The sequence below is a fragment of the Camellia sinensis genome, chromosome 12 (assembly GCF_055761805.1).
Source record: "Camellia sinensis isolate YWXY chromosome 12, ASM5576180v1, whole genome shotgun sequence".
Taxonomy (NCBI): Eukaryota; Viridiplantae; Streptophyta; class Magnoliopsida; order Ericales; family Theaceae; genus Camellia; species Camellia sinensis.
Window position 1 is genome coordinate 9,448,665 of NC_138972.1, and position 23,605 is coordinate 9,472,269.

The 23,605-nt window shown below is 35.5% G+C and overlaps 1 protein-coding gene across 3 annotated transcripts in view; it reads right to left on the reverse strand.

The window, feature by feature from the left end:
* LOC114257675 (methionine aminopeptidase 2B) overlaps nt 1–22,072 on the reverse strand; it is a 45,123-nt gene extending 23,051 nt beyond the window's left edge. The window contains exons 1-9 of one of the 3 annotated variants that reach the window (XM_028197450.2): nt 21,881–22,072; nt 21,264–21,334; nt 14,685–14,844; nt 13,913–13,958; nt 13,709–13,816; nt 7,795–7,894; nt 7,493–7,638; nt 7,292–7,383; nt 7,080–7,174 (exon numbers count right to left, since the gene is read on the reverse strand). In XM_028197450.2, coding sequence (XP_028053251.2) covers nt 7,080–7,174; nt 7,292–7,383; nt 7,493–7,638; nt 7,795–7,894; nt 13,709–13,816; nt 13,913–13,958; nt 14,685–14,835 — 738 coding nt within the window. In that variant the 5' untranslated portion in view covers nt 14,836–14,844; nt 21,264–21,334; nt 21,881–22,072. The remainder of the gene's footprint in view (nt 1–7,079; nt 7,175–7,291; nt 7,384–7,492; nt 7,639–7,794; nt 7,895–13,708; nt 13,817–13,912; nt 13,959–14,684; nt 14,845–21,263; nt 21,335–21,880) is intronic. The other 2 variants (XM_082898095.1, XM_028197452.2) reach the window with 2 other exon arrangements.
* Nucleotides 22,073–23,605: the final 1,533 nt, after the last annotated feature.

The following is a 23,605-nucleotide window of genomic DNA, read 5'->3' on the forward strand; positions in this document are numbered from 1 at the left end:
CGGACACGGTAATGTAAAAAAATGGAGACAAGGACGCGGCGGGAGACAGCAAATTTTATATATATATATATTTGCTATGCAGATTAATATTATGTTACCAACAATCAAAATTAATAAAAACTAAAATATATATATACATCACTATATTTATATTTATAAAGGCAAAAGAAAATAAATAGAGAAATTAAAAAATATATTAAAATAATTATAAATACAAAAAAAAAAGATACTTAAAAAAAATTTATGATCCCAACCACTATACACCTCAGTTCAAGTAACCATTGCATCACGGCCACCAATATAAGTAACAACTACAAGTAACAGAACCCAGGCAGCAGCCCACCTCTTCATTATTTAATCCTTATCTTGACTTTTTCCAATCTTCTTTATTTAATAGTTATAAATTATAATCACAAAGAAAAGAAAAGAAAAAAAAATAAAAATAAAAAAAGAGAACAGAGAAGCGAGAGAGAAGCGAGAGCGAGAGGCGAGAGAGAAGAGAGAGGCAAGCGAGAGAACTTACCTGACCAACAAACCAACTTCGCATGTTCAACCGACAAACCAGGTACATAGCTGCTGCTGCTTCTTCTTCTTCTGATTTTGAGATTTAGGGCAAATCTCTGAACTCTGATCTTGGACACGCATGGTCTCTGGCGTGTCCCTTGCAAAAATAATAATAAAATTCAAGGGACATGCCACGTGTCCCCATGCCCGACACCGCTACAACACTAGTTCTGCCGTGTCTGTGCTTCATAGGTGAAAGCTTAAGCATTTTTGTAGAGGGGCTAGAGTGGGTAAGAGAAAGAAGGCATAGTGCTTGAGGGCGTTGGCTTTGATGCATGGAAAGCACAAAACAGGATACCTTTTGATGGATTGAGACTCCTATTGTCATTTTGAAGAGTCAAATTTTGGTCATTTCATATAGTTGGTTCTTGGGAGGAGTTATACCCTCCTCAAACCAATTTTGGATTATGTGTAGTTTTTGGAGTAGATTTGATATATAGCTGACCTGTTTTGTTTTTGTTTTTTTGTTTTGTATACAAGCAAAACCCCCTTGGTCTCTATATTTAATAATATCCATTTACTTGTATAAAAGGATTGTTTTGTTAGAATCTTAAGATTCATGACTTGCATCTTACTATTCAATTCAATTAGACCCCTATTTGATTTCAATCTATAATACTATCATTCAAGAGACCCAAAACTCAATTTTTCTTTACCTACACAACTCCAAATCAAAACTGCTCTTTTCACATGTTACAACATGCAAAGAGATTTTTTATATCATCTTTTTTTATTAAAAAAGTTTTTGTTTTGACCTAAGTACTTGCATAGTACTTACATTGATGCAAGCAAACACAATGTATGGCATTGGTAATGCCAAAATACATTTGAAGTATGATCAATTCAACCATACAGATTTGGGTGATGTAACTCAAATAAAACTATGAGCTCTAAATGTCTTGAATTGTTAACAAGGTAATGAAGTTGTTAAGTGTAAGAAATAATGTATAGAGAAAGAGAGAGAATAAATTGTATGTATTATTATTGATTGATATATTGATATCTATTACAATGATTCATGATTCCTATATATAGAAGATGGTGAGTGTGTAGTAGGTGAAGAGTAGGTGAAGTGGAGGTGGTAGTGGTGTAGTGGGTTAGGTTTAGTGGAGTAGGTGAGGTGGTAGTGGTGTAGTGGGTTAGGTTTAGTGGAGTAGGTTTAAGTGGGTGAAGTAGGTGATAGTGAAATTCTAACAGCCCCCCGCAAACTCAAGGAGGATAGAAACTAACCAACTTGAGTTTGGAGAGAGGAACAAAACAGGAAAATACATAAAAATAATAAAGGATAGGAGACACTGTATGGTCGTGTCAGACCATTGGTGAAGACACTGGATGGTGGTGTCATAACGTTGTAGAGGACACTGTATGGGGGTGTCATAACGGTGTAGAGGACACTGGATGGTGGTGTCGGACCGTTGTTGAAGACAGTTTATGGGGTCATGTCGGACCGTTGTAGAAGACAGTTTATGTTGTGACAGTTGTTGTGACAGTTTACGGAGTCTTGCTGGACCCTTGTAAAAACTAACCGGAATCAATGTCGGGACAGTTTACAGAGTCTTGTCGGACCCATGAAGGAGCTAACCGGAATCAATGTCGGGACAGTTTACAGAGTCTTGTCGGACCCTTGAAGGAGCTAACCGGAATCAATGTCGGGACAGTTTACAGAGTCTTGTCGGACCCATAAAGGAGCTAACCGGAATCAATGTCGGGACAGTTTACAGAGTCTTGTCGGACCCATAAAGGAGCTAACCGGAATCAATGTCGGGACAGTTTACAGAGTCTTGTCGGACCCATAAAAAATACACTGTATGATGGTGTATATAGGCTGCCCAAATATAGATATATATGGATATATATAGTGAGCCCTCAAAAGTCGCGCCCTCAAAAGGCGCGCCCACTTTATCAAAGGATGTGCCATGAAAAGGCGTGCCAGTTTGTCGGGCGTCAAGAGGCGCGCGATGCGCGTGGCTGCCTCGGCTATTTAACCAAGACGAAGGCAGAGGCTGAGGCAGAGAAAAACTAAGAGAAACCTCTGAAAAATCCTTCGTGTTGCTGAGAAAGATAGTTCCGTTTGCGGGGAGAGATAGTCTGTAATACTCTGTTGCCCAGAAAATAGTCTGTAACACTTGGTTGCCCAGAAAATGGCTTCGTCTTCCCGCGGTCTGCTCACCCTCTTTCCCGACCTCAACGAGTCAACAAGAGAGATTACTGGAGCGGTGGCACTGGAACCTCAACCAAGTGCCCCGGAGTTTGCTCCGTTGAACTTTCCGATGCGGTCTGTGGAGCAAAGAATGGCAGTGCTGTCGGATGTGGAGGCCAATCAGTATACGTTGAAGGCATGTGTGGAAAGCATGACGGCGGTCACAAACTTGTTGAACCGGCTGCAGAGTAGGGCAAATGAGGTGCAGCAGTTAAACTCCCAGCTGGCTCTGCTCCAACGCATGTATAAGGATGCGCGAGCAGAGATAAGCGTGCTAAGGGCAGAAAACAAGGAGCTGAAGCGGAAGGCCACCGTGATGTTCCAATTTGGAGGTCCACCATATGCTGCAGTGGAGGAGCAGGGAGGAGGCAACTTGCTTGGTGGTCGAGGAAGCACGGAGGCAACACCGTCAAGGACCGCCCAGGACGGAGGCAAGAAGAAAAGACCGGCGGAATAGGCGAGAAGAAAAATCCCACTGTTCCGATTTGTGTTGGTTGTGTTTTGTTTTGTTTTGTGTTTTTTTTATTTTTATTTTTTTTATTTTTATTTTTTTTTTATGGTGTAAAATGCTGATCGGGGTTGATCCCCGGCATGAAGAAATAACAAGTTTGTAAAATGTTGTTTTTTTTTTTTTTGTTTTTTTTGTTTTTTTTTTTGTTTTGGGAGTGTTTTGTTGAAAAAATAAAAATAAAATGAAAGAAAACAAGGGAGAAAGAAAATAGATAAAAAATATTTATAGATGGATTATATGAAAAACATCAGTGCGATTGTTTCAAAATAAAGTGGGGTATTTAAAAAAGAGGAAAAGTGACTTGGAAAAAATAAATAAAAATAAGTGATTTTTGAAATCAAATGGAGGAGAGAGAGGGACAAACCCATGTGATAAAGTGGAGAGAGAGTCGGTGAGTGGGGTGCAAAAGGTGAAGGAGAAATGATGGATTGAAAATGGTTTGGGTCAAAAGTGGACACTGTTAGTGGGGAACATGAGTGCATTGATTATTTGATATAATAATAATAATAATAAAAATAAAAAGTTAGAACAGTTGGAGAGAATGAGTGGAGTATGGTAAGGGTTTCATCCAAAGCCAAAATTCCTGCAGCGAATCACTTCGCAAATCCTAGCATGAGCTTTTTCTCTTTCCAGGCTTATTCATGAATTTCCTGGTGATTTCAAGAGCCTCTGGTGGCATTGTGGCAGAGAACACCCCAACCTGGATTTTGGGTGACAGCAACTGAGAACACCCCAACCTGGATTTTGGGTGGCAGCAACTGGAAAATATCATAGATCTGATTTTTAAAAACCTCGTGACAGCATTTCATCAGCTTCATCCAAGACAAACATTTTGATGTAAACAGGGCGAAGTGATTGTCTCCGCAACATGTCAAACACACGACCAGGAGTACCAACAACAACATGAACCCCACTGGAGAGAATGCGCTGATCTTCGCGCACACTAGTCCCTCCAACACAAGCATGAACCTTCACACTTTGCTGGGCAAGTTCAAGAGTGGGTGGAAGAACCAAAGCTTGGCACTCAACCAAGCTATAATCTAGCTGCTGCAGAATTCCAGAGCAGAATGTTGCAATGTTTCCAGTTCCAGACTGTCTCGTCATATGAGGTGAAGAATTCTTCTCCATCAGCCTCACACATGACTACAGTTGCACAAATCTTTGTTGATTTTATCAGCGGAATAGGTTGAGGTCCGGCGGGCGGCTAAGGTGAGGTTGCCGCCCGCCGGAGAAGCGAAAATACTAGGTTTTAAACCAGCTCTGATACCATGTAAGAAATAATGTATAGAGAAAGAGAGAGAATAAATTGTATGTATTATTATTGATTGATATATTGATATCTATTACAATGATTCATGATTCCTATATATAGAAGATGGTGAGTGTGTAGTAGGTGAAGAGTAGGTGAAGTGGAGGTGGTAGTGGTGTAGTGGGTTAGGTTTAGTGGAGTAGGTGAGGTGGTAGTGGTGTAGTGGGTTAGGTTTAGTGGAGTAGATTTAAGTGGGTGAAGTAGGTGATAGTGAAATTCTAACATTAAGAGTATTGTTTACATTAAGAAAAGAAAAAAATCAATTCAAAAGGACAAAAGACACCATTTCTTTAATGTTTTAAACTTTTATTTCATTTTTTTTTTTTTTTGTAAAGGCAGTAATGTGAGAATGCATTTAGTGTAATGATTGTGAAATTGTACATCATAATAACCTTATATGGATAAACAAATAATTGGTTGGAAATTTGGAATTTGAGAAAATGGTTCGTATTTTTTGGGAGTAGTAGAAAATGTTAATTTTTTAATTATATGACATGAAAAACATAATGGACGTTAAGGTAATAGAATGGATTGTTTTGAAGAATATTGAATATTAGAAAGTTGGTGTAAAAGAAAAGATTATAGGTGCAAATGTTACCAAGGAGAGAAATTTTCAAGAGTTTAAACAATATTCTGGAAAAGATAACAAAAAGAGATATAACTAGTGAAGAACATAAGGAAAACGAAATTATTAATCCATGTGCAATGAAGGTCAATCATTGCACTAACCAATACAGAAGAGCAAAATTGTCAGCATTGAACATAATGCTAAAAATGAAGAAGAAAAAAAATCAACAGAAGTTGAGATATTAAAAGAAGGCATGGTCAGTTAGAATTTACTTACTGCTTTAGTCCTTAATAGAGCAAAATGTAAAAATAAGTTTCATGCATGCCTCCAAAAAGTTAAATATTTGCATTGGTTCATGGCTTACTAATAAAATGTTTCAGAGGAGGAGGTTCAATCACTATTTACTTCCGCAATGGTGCATTATGTGCAAGGGGAAAGATGAAAGCATTGATCATCTATTTCAGAATTTCCACCTCACTATGGCATTAGGTCATAGATTGTTTCAGCTGGTGGAGATTGACTGGGTAATTCCAATTTCATGTGTTCAGATACTAATCATCAATTACTGATTATAGAGATTTCAACTCCCATAAGAAAGTCCAAGTTGTTTCGAGTTATACTATTTGTGAAGTGACTTGGGTTATTTGGTTGCGAAAAAAAGCAAAACTTTTTAAGATTATGGATAAAACTCATTTGTCCTCCTTTTGTTCTTCAGTTTCAGTGACATCCCCTGTAAGGGGAATCCTTTATCTTTCTATTTCTAAAGATTGGAGAGCCATTTGTGATTTGTAGTTTTGCTTTTAATTATTTTCTATTTGGAGGACCTCTTGTTCTCTTTGAATTTCTTTGTATTTCTTTTTTTCTAATAAAATTTAACAAAATTTTCTTGTTGCCCAAAAAAATGGAAAAAATAAGATTCATATAGGCAACCTCTTGTTTATTTTTACTTTACTACCTGATTAAATCAACTTATTATGACTATATATCAAAATTTTCATTTCCACATTTAGTTTTAATGGAAACATGCCTACATTTGTTTTTTTATTTGTTCTTAAAATTCCAACAAATATGATTCATGTTTCAATTCAATTTGCAACTGATAAACGTAGGATTTCAATTCATGATTTGAATCTCGATCTACGTTATTCGTCTCACATCACATATATAGTTAATTAAAACAACTGGTTTCCACATTTCCTTTGTTGTTTAGAGTGTGCATTATCAATTTAGTTGTGATTATAGAGAAGTATATTAGAGTCAAGATCACAGTAGGTTTTAGCTCCAAGAATATTTGGGTCAAGTTCACTCCAATCAAAGAGGGTGTTTATAGTGTGGAATGCATAATCTTCTGGAAGCTATATTTATGCAAGATGAAGATGACCTTAGAATCAAAAATCAAATCCACGAAATCAGCAATCAGATAGCGTTCGATTAATGCTATTGCATAGCTGTGTCATTATTCAACTGTTTCAGTCAAACTAATTTATCCATACTTGTGTGTTCTCATGCAATAATTCAAGTATCAAGACTGACCCATTTACCCAATATAAACACCTCAAGGAAAAGAAATAGATTGCTAGAAGAGCAGATTTGAAGAATTAATGTTATTTGATGAGAGGAGGTTGAAGGCATTGTATCACGTCCAGGGCTACCAATGCAGAATTGCTAGGGCTTTTAACAAGAAAGTAAGTCCAGAAACCTTAAGGAAGGGGACATGGTACTGAAAGATAACCTAGCAATCAGAGCATTCAATCCATACTCGTGTATTCTCATCCAATAATTCAAGAATCAAGACCGAATCATAAAATTTCCTTTTTAAATTTATCATCCATCAATGTTGACATACTTCGTAAAAGAGTTACCACAATCTGGCTGACAATTTTGACAAAATGCATAAACTATGAGTGTTATAGATCGGGTCAATCACCTTGATACCCGTGTTCGTTGCTTCTCGTGAGGCTTCAAGCAAAGGATCAAACATAGGATTGAATGCCACAGTAAAAGCACAGTCAACTATGTGTCCTGCAAGTAACCAAGCCATCAACAACACAAAAAAAAAAGTTGCACATTGCATTGAAATTAAAAATTCTGCCAACAATATAGGCAGTAAAGTAAGACAAATGGACAAGAAACGAATACCATCAACATGAGTTCCAAAATCCAATTTCATCACATCATCATACTGAAGTACAGTTTTGTCTCCGGAATTTGGAGTCCAGTGAGCTGCAACCCTGGCCAAAAATGATCTTTAAATACAAATACGACAAGAAGATAAAAAATAAAAATAAAAATAAAAAAATGAACCCAGAAGGGTCTTCAAATGCCTTACTAAATGTTTACCAATTCAAAGAGCACCCTGTAGGGAACGCAATGCCTGCTTGTAGACTATTCTCCGATATCAACTTACGGACGGTATTCTCTAGGGTTTCACATAAGTCAATCATTAACATCCCAGGCTTCAAAATACCTTTGATGTATTTTCGAACCTAAAAGCAGGCAAACAAAACATTTTATGTGATAAACCAGATGCAGAAATCCTCACTGAAGTTTTCACCAGCATTAACAGAAAGTAGATTTCTTTGTTTCTATATTAGCAGCTGTATGTGCATTGTTTCATATAAGAGAAATTAGAAAATAGAAACCTGACGATGAACTTCTGCAGCTCGACGAACAGAATTATATATGGGTTTTTCCAGGCGCTCCAACTCTCTCTTTTCTTCAGATGTAGTCCTCCATAGGTTACTGAAACAGAACCAACAACAATGAAAATCAAGCTACAAAATCAATGGAAACAAAAAAGGGATGCAAAGTAAGGGAGAATTACAATGGTAAATGTAAACATGGCTAATAAGAGACCCAAAATTAAGGTTCCCTACCATAAACAAAAGCATTTATATTGAAGTGATCCAAAGTACATAATTATGCCTCAAACTACTACTAACCAACACTAAGCATAAACAATGATAAAAAAAAATCCTACTACGAAAACCTTTATTGAAAACATCAGCCAACTGATCTCTTGATTTCACAAAAAGGAATTGAAATCAATCCTCTATTGTCAATCTCAATATGATTAATTCAATCATGCTGAATAGGAGAATGAACAATATTAATGGCATCCATCTAGATGCACTGAATGAGGATCATGCATAACCGGTCGTTTTTCAATAAAAAAATACAACATTATACTTGACAATGGTTCCTCCTGGTATCGTACCACAGGGACTAGGGGCTAAATTTTATTGATTCAAATGGTAATTCCTAAATTAATTCGATTGAATAAGAGTGGAGTGAATTAAACTGTGAATTGAAATCTAAGCAAGACTAATTAGTCGAGCAGTAAAATTGGTTTTGTTCTGAGATGGAGAGATTCTTAGGATTTCAAATCCATTGCTAATCGCAAAACAAGTAATTAATGCATTAAATTCTAATAAATCAATGATTTGGATAATAATGATGTATCATGACTACAAGCCCCAATATCATTATCAAGAAGATAAGTAATATTCAAAACACATGCACGAATCATTTTGGTCGGCATAAATCGTCCACACTAAACCAGGATTGTGGCACAAATCATGATTTGTCTCCCCTAGGCATGATTTGTCTCACAATTTTTATATTCAAACAAATAAAACAGTTGAATAACCATGCATTCTCAATCATAGAAATCAAACACATTAATTAAATATATATGTTTTTACTAAATAAATAATATTAAAAGGGTAATACAACGATTATCCAAAATCAAATCAAAGTTAAAAGATCAATACATCAATACACGTTACTTGACTAGGGTTTCATCTTCATCCTAAGAAGAGCGTGTAGCCGCTCACGGAGAACGTAGAATCCACAATGGTTGATCAAAACACCACAGAAGGATAGTTGGAATCGCCTCTCTAGCTTCGAGCCGTCTTTTGTACAACGGTCAAATCCCTAATTTTTGAGTTATGAGAGCCTATTTATACTTTTTAGCACTTCCAGTAGCTAAGGTCGAGCGCGCACGCAAAACCAAATAAAACTGCTCAAGCGGCCCACCCCTTATACTCAAGCGGATCAAATTGGTGCATTTTCAAGCTTCGAGGTTTTCCGCTTGTTCGTGGACATTTGCCGCTTGAGCATCTTTTCGATCAACTTGTAACCCCCATTGTAAATGCAATGTCTAGTCAAGTATGACACATTATATATAAGTCTCCCTACAAGCGTCTTGTATCTCTCTTTATCTACAGGATCACCAACAACACAAGTATTAGCCTCAATCAATGAATCTAATGGCATGTTTAATCAATAAGATCAAGGATTTAATTCCTCTAGGAAACAAAGATGCCCTTATATGATCTGGCTATTTCAATCATAGGAAGTACCTCAAAAGATCACGACCATTGATATTAAATTCCTTAACTAACCTTGCATGAGTCACTTCCTTCATGTCATTAGACAACACATGATTAATAAGCTATGTTGCAGTAAACATGAGAGAGCAAGCAACCTCAAGGAGATGGTTGTAAAATTTTGTATGTACTGTCTCCTATATTGAATAGTGAGGAACCCAATGAGTTTGCATAATTTTGAAGTGTGTATTATCAAATAAGATCAACAAAAATGCATAAACCAAGTCACCACCTGCTCACAAGTTGTATGCTAGAGTAGGGAACTTTAGTTGAGGGGTGTACCATTACTTAGAAGTTACAACATTATGATGGCTCAAAAATTGATTCAACGAAATTAATATAAATGGAGGGAAAAATGTCATGTCAAAATAGAAGTTGAAAATTATGAACACCACCAAGAGAGAAAATAGAGCTATCTAAAAATTCTAGGAAGGATCAAATTTATATTAGAAGCCAATTAATTACAAAGTTATAACAAAATACAAAAAAAAAAAAAATTTTTAATATTTACCCCCCAAAAAAGCATACACACTAATTTTTCAATAACCTTACCTCAATATTTTATACGTGGAAAAACTCACCAATGGAAATAAAAAAATCAAATTTAAAACACATTAAAAAGTATAATTGAAGGCAAAAGCTAACAAGGGCCCCTAAGGCATTATTTAATATGGGATTTGCGTAAAAACTTTTATGAAAATGATGAAAATGGTTCAAGAAACTTTCGAAATCGATGAAAGTGTTTTGCAATTAGTAAAAAATGTCTGGTGTCTTTCACTTTTGGGGGGGGTCTTTTTTGTGTGCCCCAAGGAGCACTTGTTAGCAAGAACCATAATAGAATTCCAATACTCTTTTTTTTTTTTGACAACTTTTTATTCTTTTTCTCGGAAGGCAAAATTATATTACTCAACTACAACTCAACAAGCTTTAATCCCAATTTCTTGGGGTTTTCTTTCATGATTCCCTTTCAACTCCAATAAAAGCCATAGCTTTGGTAAAGTTAAGGCAATCAAATCCTTTTTCACCACACCAACCAATGTCCTTTCAACCTACCATATTGTTTTATAGTACCCTCAACTTGGATTGAACTGCTAATTTTTTAAAGGTGCATTGATTGGTCAGTCAAAGAATCACAAATATGGATAGCCAACATGTACACGACACAATACTAAAATGCCGACAAGGCAGTTTCCAAACTTCACGACACAACACAGCAAGGACACAACAATAAATGTGTATATTTAAAAATTAACAATAATCTTTACATTACAAATACATTCAAATAGTAATAAAGAAAAAAAGGAGCTTTGTTCACAAATAAATTGGAAGCCCTAAAAACCATAAAAATAACATTCAACATTCCAAAAAATCCTCAAAATAACATTCAACCTACTTTACCCAATTGTCCGATAGCTTTGTGGTTTTAGCATCCAACCTTACTTTAAAAATAACTTTAGTGGTTTTAATTTTAAACCAAGGCCAAATTGTTCAATAGCTTCAATCATTGGCCCAAAACTATCATAATTCACTAAGTAATATATCCATCTTGCCATCCAAGAGATTTTGCTCAATGCCTAGGGCTTTTTTCGACATGAAAATTGGGGTTCAAAGCATGTGTTTGGATTTTGTATTATAGGAGTTGTGATTCCCTGTGGCTACACACACGAAGAATAATGCTAGAGTAAAAATTTAAATGAAGTGCATAAGGTGCGCGCCTCACGCCTGAGCCTAAGGCACGTGCACCTCAAGTGCCTCAAATGTGCCTTTTCTACAGTGGCTCGCCTCAAGCTGTCCAAGGCGAATCAGGTGCCCAACGCGCCTTTTAAAACACTGATGAAAGCCATCCTTTGTGCAAATAAACTAGGACGGAGTGAATCCCTTCTTCATCTCTGATTCCTTAAGTAACACTAGTATCCTAAGTGACCAAACTCCATAAATCTACTACCATAAACACAAAGTCCTTATTTAGATAATGCATCCATCTTTTTTTCCTTCAGACACCCACATGTTGTCTATCTTTCAACATGCTTACTAGTTTGCAAAAGAAAACTGAACATAAGAAGAAAGATATAGCTAAAAGCATAGCTTCCTCCAGGCATTTTATGTTCTTGGACATGAAGGTAACAGCTTGTGCATACCATGATTGATAACAGGGCAGCCCACAACCTTATTTGAGAACTGAGCAACAAACTCAATAACCTAGTTGTACAATTATGAAGTTAGTGCCTATTGAAGTTTGTTCATGTGCGTAAAAGCCAACTTCAACATTTTAAGACTTGTGCCTATGAATGGTCTCTTGGTTAAATTCCTGCATGACTCTTACAATGACCATCCCTTTCTCAAACTCATTAGGGTTCCCAGAGGACTTGTTGGCAAATTGCTATCAAATAGGGATGGTGCACAGGATGCTCGTGGAGAGTTGTAATTGGTGTTACATAGAAAGGTTAATGGATGAAGGAATGTATTTGAAATAGAGCAACAAACTCAATAGACTACCTGTACAATTATGAAGTTACTACCTATTGAAGTTTGTTCATATGAATAACAAGCCAACTTCAACATTTTAAAATTTGTGCCTGTGAATGACCTCTTGGTTTTCCTTGGTTAAAATTCCAACATGACTCTTACAATGTCCCTTCCTTTCGCCAACTCATTGTACAAGATGATTGAACCACATGTTTTACTCCTAATATGCCACGGCATGGTCCACATGGATGAATATTTGCTTCACCAAAATATCAAGGACTTGAAGTAAGTTGAACCCAGATCTAGGCCGGCTTTTTCCATTAAATCAAGCTAGGGGAATAGGGACCAATTCCAAAGTTATGAAGAAGGTGCAAAATGAGTTTAAGCATGTGATACTTAACAAGATCCTAATAACTTGCCGCCATCTCGAGTGTAGTTCATAATATAGAGTTCGTACTATGAGCAAACCACCATCTCAAGAACCTTATTGGATGGTGCCTATTGCGCAAAAGCCTGATTGAACTATTCCACACTACTTCAAGCCAAATCCACCATTTAGGGAACTAGTGCCACATCAGAAGCAACATATGAGGAGCTCACTACAAAGCATAAATTATAGGTTGAAACAAAGTGATGGTGCACAAAAAGCACACCGTCCTAATTGTATTGTTTCCCTTCATCAACATAACGATAAAGTATTACCAAAAAAAAATGAGAATAGGTTAGGCTAATGTCTAGACTACATTGTAAAGAAAGTCGAATTTAAGGCATGTTAATTTATCAACCTTGAGTAAAGCATTATAAGGCAAGCACTATAACCCAACCATGCTTATTTCTCATGCTAGCCAAATGATATCTTAGTTATAAAAAGGGGAGCCTTAGAAAGAAACACAATTGATAGGGCTCTTAGGACAAGAGAGCATGCACAATTGGGCAATGGAGTTCCTCAATGGTACAAAACAAGCTTTGATAGATGGCCCCATTTTTGCCTTGAAAGATATTGCTAATACCAATGCATCAACTTGTTCCTCAGGACAAGCCTTCTTTATAAAGCCACTTAATGAAATCCATGAACTAAAAGAGATGGAAGAATGAGCATACACCCAAAACAAAAAATTGATTGCAATACATCATTATTTTCTCATGTGGTCATTTTATGTGGTATAGAAACTAATAAAGTAGATGTCAAAGATTGACAACTTGTCAAGTTTGACTTTGAGCTTGGATACAAAGAAGGCTATAACAACAATGTCATGGATGTTCAAAGTAAGAGAGTTGTGCTTGTTTCTATGCAGTTGGTTCTGCTACCAAGGCTGCCAACTTGCCACAAACATGTGAGAGTGCATTTACGAAAACACAAAAGAGGATATGATGACATAAGTTCTTTTGATAAGTAAATATAGTATTGCATTAAAAAGACACCAAGGGGCTGACTGGCATGTACATTAATAACAAAATAAAATAATTACAATTAATTCAAAAGGACACCCAATGATAGATGATGTATCACAAGTAATTTTTGTCATTTCAAAAATGATTAATGACAACAAGTATTATTCAACAATGATCCAAAAACCCCAAAAAATAAAAAATAAAAAAATAAAAGAACCTAAGTCAATAAAATTACAGGACGAAAAATTGATTCATGCTGATGCAAAGTGCAAGAGATAACAATCAACCAAAATTAGCATATACTCACTCATCTTTGTATTGTTGAATTTCACCCTCAGGAAACTCCCCAGAATGGAAAAGTTCAACAATAGGAATACATGGTGGATCAGTTTGCTCTGGCAGTTCTTTCTTCTTCCTGTAACAAAGATGAATTTGTCAAACATTTTTTTTCCTTTCCCCAAAATGTCAAGCCAGAGAGACAAGGTAAACAACATTGCAAATAGAGCCTTACTTGCTTTTACTTTTCTTCTTCTTCTTCTTTGTACATTCTGGCAAATCTGTTGTTAATGCATATAAGTCCACATATCAGTTGAGGGAAATTATTTGGCTGTCTCTATTGACAGAGCAGCGCTGCTCCACATCAACATAACAAATGTCCATGGAAACATGTACAACTACGGAAAATTGTTGGGCATGGCATGGGTGGTTGCCCATGGATATCTTCTGATGGGTCAAAACTATGGTATTGTCTTTTCTATGTAATCTTTATTAGACCTATTTATTCTAGTTAGTTAAAGTTTCTTAACTTCCTAATTATGGAATCATAGGCTTTATAAGAATAGGAAAAGTCTGGTAAGTACATAGTTACACCGGAAGCATAGAAGTGCAGTACGCAACCGGGCCATCGCAGTTAACAACTTGAAGATATGTGTCTAATCTTTCCTTTCAATATGAATTGAGTTCGTGAGAATCTACAATTGTTTTTTGTGAATTTGCATAACCTTTTCCCTCTTCTGTTCTTATTCTTCTTCTCTTTCTTCTTTGCAAACATATTAAGGGGTTCACAGCAATAGAACAACCTCCTTTTCAACCCCGGAACCTTAGCCAATCAAGTTAACATGGTCCCCAACTTTATTTACAATGTGCAAGGAATCGTATCAGGAGTCTGATAAGTAAAATATCTTTATGGATTTTGATGCATCCAATGGTTTAATGTAATCATCCTCAGGGAAATAGGTAACTAAATTGAATTATATACAACTGCTAGTTTATGAAAAAGAAACCTGGTGGCTCATCTAAATCCAAATTATCTACTTTCTCCTCAACTTCTTTTTGCAACACACAGGAAATGCTACTGGCTTCTTTGAAATCTACAAACTCCGAAGTTCCTTGTTCTTCAATTGGTAGTATTGAATTTAACTCTTCCTTTGCCATCAGTAAGGCCTGCATGTATGAGTACAATAAACTTATTCCATGTGATTTATTAATGAAAACATAAAGAAAAATACATGAAACTTTTGTGCAATTATAGTGAACTTTTGCCAAGTGAATATAATAAAAGTAAAAGAACCTTCTAGATATTCATTTTAACAAAAGACAAATGATTCACAAATCAGCACAGCAGCTATTTAAAATAAACAAATCGATAAATTTTAAGTTGTTACAACATGCTGGCCAAATCTTAAGTTGTACAACAAGCTCGCCAAATAAGGTGGGTGTCATACCTTTGTACACACCTACTACAATTACTCAGGCCAATAAAGTGGAGTAGAAGGTATTTGCAATAATTGAGGTAAAGAAAAAGGGGAGTGTTTAAAGCAAGCAGAACCACTGTAGTAAGCCATAAAGCTTCTATAAAGATTCTGTGGGGAAGAGTGAATACCCCGAGTTTTATCAAAAATACCCTTAAGTTTTATCAAAATACAAATTCCAATCTTATTGTGAATACACCTTCCAATGTTTGTATTTTAATAGAATTATCAGAAGAAATAAAATTACCCAAGTACCCACTAGTACCAAACTAAAATTTAGCTAACTACTCTATTCTCCTTCTGCTCCCACCCAAGCCACTCTCTCCACCACCACCCTCTCCACCACCACCATACTCCCCCCAAGTAGGAGTGTGAAAGGGTCAGGGCGGTACGGTCCTAAAGAAAATACAAACCGAATTGCCATTGGCGGGTTTTGTAGTTTTGTCAACAGCCACAGGGCCAGCGGCTCAGTAAAACCAGCAGGTCAGTTAGCTTTTATAGGCGGTTGAGCAGGGTAGGCCGGTGGAAGCAAAAATATTCTAAAATAACAAACAAACCAGAATTTTGACAATCATTTACACAACAAACCAACAAATTTCTTGACCAAAATATGTGAAGTCTCTGTCTAGGGTACATGCAAACTATCATTTGCATCCAACAAACGAGAAATTTGATGCAAAATATGAACTAAAACAGATGTCAATTTCAAATAGTATCAAAAGGAAAGCAAATTTACTTAGTAAAAAAAAATTGAGAAAATGTTGGGAAACCAAATATATCAGGAAATCTACTTCTTTTCAATTACTATCCAATCAATTTGGGAAGTCTAATTATATTAGGAAATCTATGTTATTTTTCTTATATAAAGATGCTTATTGTAATGGTTCTGAGGAGATTGAATAATGTTAAGAGTTTAGTTGGCCAATCCCCAATTCAAAGGATTGTTGGTGGCCGATCCCCCAATCAAAGGATCAAATTCAAGGTCTAGGACCCTATCATCTGGTATCAGAGCATTCTATCTTTGAGCTTCCATCTTTTCCTACGCTGCCATTCATCATCATCATCATCATCATGACTATTAAGGAACTCGAAGAACAAGTTGTTGTTCTTACTACTAGGATGGACGTGATGTTTACCAATATGCAACAGTTGATATGTGATAGACAAACCAATAATACCATTCTTCAAAATATCCAAGCGCTGTTACAGGATAGGCAATGTGAAGCTCGCCTTCCCTAACCTAGCATCAATCTTAATCCACCTATACAACACGACGACAATGATGATCGGCTTGCTGGTCCAAATTTTCAAGGTCGAACTCTCCGAACTGATTTTTCAAAATTTAACGGTACTGATCCTGAAGGGTGGTTATTTCAAGCTGAACAATATCAAGAACCTAATGGTGTTTTAGACGCACAGATGGTTCCTTTGGCTATAGTGCACCTTCAAGACAATGCTATTTCTTGGTATCGCTAGATTAAACAATCCCTTAGGGTTTTGACTTGGCACCAATTTTCTCAAGCCATATTTTGGTTCTCGACAACACATTGATCCTTTGTAGTTCATTAGCCAAACTGTCTAAGATTGGCACTGTTCGCAAATTTATTATGGAGTTTGAGCGACTTGCTAATATGGTTCCAGGTTTGCTTGAGTCACATCAAATTAGTATTTTTCTTTCTGGACTTCGTGCCGACATAAGGGCTGGTGTTTGTTTGCTTCGTCCAATGAGTCTAACCAAGGCCTTTAATTAGCACTTAGCCAAGAGGATGCAATTATAGCAACCATCGCACATAATATGACCAAGACTATTTCTCATCCATCTTCTTCACGGCCTTCTAACATATCTTATGTACCTAAGCCTGTTAACCAATTAACATCCTTACCTACTAGTGTCAAACGTTCGTCATGGACTGAACAGAAGGAACGACGTGAGAAGGGTCTTTGTTTTAATTGCGATAAGATTTATAAGCCTAGTCATCGATGCCAAAAGCCACAATTATCTCTCTTGGAAGGTGAACCGAAGGTCGAAATTGAGGACTTTGAATCTAAAACCGTAGTTGGTGGTGTCACAAAACCCCTAACTTCTGAAATTTCGTTACATGCTCTTATGGGGTCAACTCAACCTAAAACTATGCGCATCAGCAGCACTCTAAAAAATCAACCTATTGCGGTCCTCATCGACTCTGGTTCCACACATAATTTTATCCATCCTTCTATTGCTAAACAGTGCGGTTATTCTATTCAGAAGGACAAGTCTTTACGAGTCATTGTGGCTAATGGTGGATTTTTAAATAGCTTGGGTAAGTGTTCTGATGTTCAACTTAATTTACAAGGCTATATAGTATCCACCGAATTTTTTCTTTTGGCTATTAGTGGCTGTGAAGTGGTTTTGGACGCACAATGGTTACGATCATTAGGCTTAATTGCTTGGGATTTTTGCAATTTAACCATGAAATTTCAAGTCACTGATCAAGAGTTCACTTTGGTTGGTAATGGTGCTCCTCTGTCATGCTTATGGATAATGGCCTGGTACATCGTCTTTCACAGCGTGAGTGCCACAAGGTCCTTTTACAATTAAATTCTAATTTTCTGCTACCTCCAGCTATACCTTCTAAAGTGCATGTTGACGTTGCGGCTATTCTTTCTCAATTTTCACATATTTTTGGTACACCCACAACTCTTCCACCTGTCAAGTCTCATGATCATCATATTCCCCGTGTACCTGGGTCTTCACCAGTGAATGTGCATCCTTACCGATATCCTCACTTCCAAAAAGATGAAATCAAAAAAATTGTTCAGGAGTTACGAGAGGCTGGCCTTATTCATCATAGCGCAAGTCCATATTCGTCTTCAGTTTTGTTGGTTCACAAAAAAGATGGTTCCTGGCGTATGAGTTACATGGTGCGACTATATTTTTTAAGTTAGATCTTCGTTCTGGATATCATCAAATTCTGGTGCAAGAACCAGATGTTCCCAAGATAGCGTTTTGCACACATGATGGCTATTATGAATTTTTGGTCATGCCATTTGGCCTTTCTAATGCTCCTGCTACGTTCCAAAGTTTAACGAGCGATCTCTTTCGTTCTCACTTACGTAAGTTTGTGCTTGTTTTCTTCGATGATATTTTGGTGTCCAGTACTTCCCTCTGAGATCATATTCACCATTTATCTATCGTTTTTGGTATTTTGCATGCTAATCACCTATTTGTGAATGAATCATAATGCTCTTTTGCTCAAAGCTCAATTGGGTATCTTGGCCATATTATTTCAGCTCAGGGTGTGTCAGTTGACAATGGCACAATTGCTAGTGTTTCCGAGTGGCCTGTTTCATTCTCCATTAAGGGTCTTCGTGGGTTTCTTGGCTTAACCGATTATTACCACAAATTTGTTAAAAACTATGGCAACCCAATTGCTAAAGATAGATTCTTTTGTTTGGAATGATGTCGCTACTACTGCTTTTTCTAATTTGAAGTTGGCCTTAACAACAACTCCAATTTTAGTGTTGCCTGATTTCTCTAAAGAATTTCCTATTGAGTGTGATGCTTCGGGCAATGGTTTAGGCACTGTTCTCATGCAAGGAGGTCATCTTATTGCATATTTTAGCAAGGCTCTTTCTGGTAAAAATTTGAATCTCTCAATTTATGATAAAGAGATGCTTGCTATTGTTTGTGCAGTCCAAAAATGGCGTCCTTATTTACTAAGCCATCATTTTAAAATTTATACGGATCATCAGTCTAAAATATTTTTTGGAACAACGAATTTCTTCCCTTGAACAACAAAAGTGGATGTCTAAATTATTGCACTATAATTATGAGATTATCTATCGCCCAGGACTTGACAACAAGGCTGCCGATGCCTTATCTCGTGTCCATGAGCCATCAAGTCTTCTTGCCTTATCTTCCCCTATTTTTTCTAGTATTGATGACATTACTTGTGAATGCCACTCTGATGATTCAATGTGTGCTATTATTAATGGTCTTCAACACTCTTCTTCGCCTATGAAGCTCTATTCTTAAGTTGATGGCATTCTTCACTATAAAGGTTGCATTGTGGTTGTTCCATCTTCTCCTTGCCGTTCTAAGTTATTGAATGAATTTCATGCAACCCCAACAGGAGGTCATTCTAGGTTCTTACGCACATACAAACGTCTACATCATAATTTTTACTGGCCTGGTATGAAAGGAGCAACAAAAACTTTTATTGCTCAATGTGATGTTTGTCAATGAAACAAGACAGAAGCTATTTCGCCCCCTGGACTTCTTAGCCCCTTGCCAATCCCTGATGATGTGTGGCTTGATTTATCGATGGACTTTATTGAGGGATTGCCATCTTCGCATTAGAAAACTACAATTTTAGTGGTTGTGGATCGCCACTCCAAATATGCTCAATTTATTGCTCTTTCTCATCCTTATTTCGCCACTACTATTGCTGATGTTTTTGTCAGAGATATTGTTCGCTTGCATGGCATGCCTCGTACAATTGTCAGTGATAGAGACCACATCTTTCTTAGTAGTTTTTGGGAAAACTTCTTCACTATGCAAGGTATGCAATTATGTCGTAGTTCAGCTTATCACCAATAATTTGATGGTCAGACCAAGTTTACTAACCACACTTTAGAGTGTTATCTTCGATGTTTTGCAGGTCAGAAACCTCACAATTGGTCCCGCTGGTCGCTATTCAAATGACTCCGTTTGAAATACAACCTCGCCTTGGGCTAAATGGTGGTACAATACACTTATCATTCTGCTATTCAAATGACTCCGTTTGAGGCTGTCTACAGCCACCCTCCACCTTCAGTTTCGGCTTATCTTCCTGGTACAACTGTTGTTCATACAATTGACCTTGCTTTACGAGATCGTGATCGTACTTTGCAACTTTTAAAGGATCATCTGCAATCTACTCAAGCTCGTATGAAATTCTATGTTGATGCCAATCAAACTGAACGCCGTTTTGCTGTGAATGATTGGGTTTTTTTGTGGCTGCAACCTTATCGCCAGTCAACAGCTGCATCGCAGCATTATTCCAAGCTTTCTCCCCGTTTTTATGGACCTTTTCGCATTATTGCGCAGGTTGGTTCTCTTGCTTACAAGTTGAACCTTCTTGAAGGATGTCGCATACATCCCGTTTTCATGTCCCTACCTTAAAGTTAAAGTTGTGAGCAAATGTTACTTCCAACCCCTACTTACCTTTTTTGCTTCTGTTTCACGTTTTCATTTTGTATTTTTCTAATGGGAAAAACGAATGCTCTAAGAGATTTAACTACCTGTTATGCACATATAGAGTTTTCTGTTCCTTTAGTTTCGAAGAGTTACTGATGTGGCAACTTCTTAATGGGTGCCGTAAAAATTATTGCATTTTTTTATCATTTTAGTAGGATCTTATGATCCTCGATCCAATCCGACAAATCCCTAAAACAATCCTATATAGGATCCCAATCTTAACAACCTTGGTGTTAACCCTCTCTCCGGTTTTCCCTTCCACTTTCTCCCCCTACGAACTCTCACGAGTAAAAAATCGTCTCACTCTCGTTTCTGTCTAGTCCATCCGATGCCAACAAGGATTCATCTCCTCTTGTCCTTGCGAACATTTAATCAACACCACTCACTCACACTCTCTATCTCTCTCCCTGTTCCTCTACACCGTATTGTTATCTCTTCTCTCGGTCTGAAGTAGTGACGGTTACCACAGGGATTCATTCATTCATTCTAAGTATAATCAACGTGATTCAATTCAAGTCGATCCATCTATTATATATACATATAATCTGTATTCGATTCCTCTTACAAAAAACATTCATTGTAAGTATAATCGACGTGATTCAATTCAAGTCAATCCATCTATTATATATAGATATAATCTGTATTCAATTCCTCTTACAAAAAAAAAAAAAAAAAATTCAATGAAATATTGGGTGGTGCAGTTGAGCCTATACTTCCTGATGAACTCATATTCCTATAATATAACCATTAACAAAATAATTTGTGAATTCTTTCACTTCATTCGAGTATATAACTTTTAAAATATTTAAATAACAATTTTTTTATTGTGTCTACTACAGTCTACAACAGTAAAAAGAGGGCAAAGTTAAAAACAGAGAGGTCATTTACATTACCTTCTTCTTTTTTTTTTTGAAGATGATTACAGAGAAGGCTCAAAACTTGCAAGTTGCATGAAATTCCAGGGCTGTGGGGGAAAAAAATTAAAAAAATAATATATATATATATATATATATGCGTGTGTGTGTGTGTGTGTGTGTGATATATATCAGAAGAAAAAAAAGGAGAGTTCAAGAAAAAGGAAGACGAAGAAGGATCAAAGAAAGAGAAAATCAAAGAGGAGAGAATCGAAACAAAAAAACGAAGGGGGGAAAAATAAAAATAAAAAAAGAACAGATCAATTTGTTTGCTGCGAAGAAAGGAAAAAAAAACATGGGAAAAAATGAAAGAAAGAGGAAGAAGAATTGAAGAAAAACGAAGGGAAAAAAAAAGGTATCTTTGTTCTTCATTTGCTGCCGAAAGAGTACAAAATCTTTGGGGGGGCGGGGGGGGAAGATGAAAAAAAGAGGAAGAAAAATCGAACCAAATCTGCGAAGAAAGAGTACAAAATCTGCGAAGAAACAGAACAAACTGGAATCGAAGAAACAGAAAAAAAAAAAAAAAAAAAAAAATATGAAAGAAAGAGGAAGAAGAATCGAAGAAGAAGAGGGGGAAGAATCGAAGATAAACTTACCGGAATGTGGTCTTTGAAGGAGAGAATCAATCAGCACCGATTAAACCTCTTCAATCGCACCTTCGAAGGAGTGCTTCGACTCTCTTGGGAGTATTTCTGAAGGAGATAATCGAATAGATCTAGAACCCTAATTTCCTAACTTTAATTGGTTTCATGTTTTATTTATTATAAAATTGGTTTCATGTTTTATTTATTATAAAAGAATCCCAGATTTATATAATTTTTTTAAATCGATTAAAAAAAATATCCCCGAAGTATCCAAAAATATACCCATCCTATCATCCCGTATCCATCAGTATACTGATAATATAAAACGTATTCGGTACATTTTCGACGTATCCAATATGCATGTAGCTGTATCAGTATGTGTATCTGCACTCGATAAGTATCCGATACTTATACGATAATATTTTTTAAGTATCCATGTTTCATATAATATATAACTTAAAATTAAATTCAAAAATTATTTTCAAAACTCATAATTACACATACCTCAAAACTACACATTACTTTCAAAATTACACTCAAATCGTAACCAAACACAATAAAAAATAAATAAATTTTTATAAAACAAAATAAAATATTTAAAATAAAAATTATATATTTAAATAGAAAATATTTTTTTCAATTTTTTAATATTTAAAAAATTACAGCACAAAAATATATGAAATATAGTGCATATTAAAATAAATAAATAAATCCTAAAAAATTAAAATTAAGAAAAAATTTAAATATTTTAAAAAATAAATCTTAAAAATCTTAAAAAAAAAACTCAAAACTCAAAATATAACTCAATATTTTTTTTAAAACTCGTAACCAAACAAATTCTCTTTTCAAAACTCAATTCAAAACTCGTAACTTAAAATACGACTCCACACTCAAATCATGATTCTAAAAATAATTTTAAAAAAAATAAAAAGTATTTTCTTAATTTTTTTTTAAAATAAAATTTTGAAAAGAGTTTGTTTTGAGTTTTGAAAAGAGTTTTAAATTTAGTTTTGAATTGTATGTTTGGTTATGAGTTTTGAAAATAATTTTTGAATTAAGTTTTAAGTAATTTTGAATTGTGTGTTTAGTTATGAATTTTAAAAAATGTTACACAACCAAACACATAACTCGAAACTCCATACTACTTTCAAAACTATACATTCAAATCGTAACCAAACACATAACAAAAAAATTAAGATATTTAAAAATATTTTTATAAAACAAAATAAAATATTTAAAATAAAAATTATATATTTAAATATAAAATATGTTTTTTTTCAATTTTTTAATATTTGAAAAAGTACAGCACAAAAATATATGAAATATAGCACATTAAAATAAATAAATAAATCCTTAAAAAAATAAATTTAAAAAAAAAACTCAAAACATAACTCAAATTTTTTTTCAAAACTCATAATCAAATAAATTTTCTTATCAAAACTCGTAACTCAAAATACGACTCCACACTCAAATCATGATTTTAAAAATAATATTTAAAAAAAATAAAAGGTATTTTTTAATTTTTTTTTTAATAGAATTTTGAAAATAATTTGGTTTTGAGTTTTGAAAAGAGTTTTGAATTTCGTTTTGAATTATATGTTTGGTTACGAGTTTTGAAAATAATTTTTGAATTGAGTTTTAAGTAATTTTGAGTTGTGTATTTGGTTATGAATTTTAAAAAGTGTTGTGAAAATTGCGTTGGAATCATAATTCCAACACATAACCAAATGCAGCCTT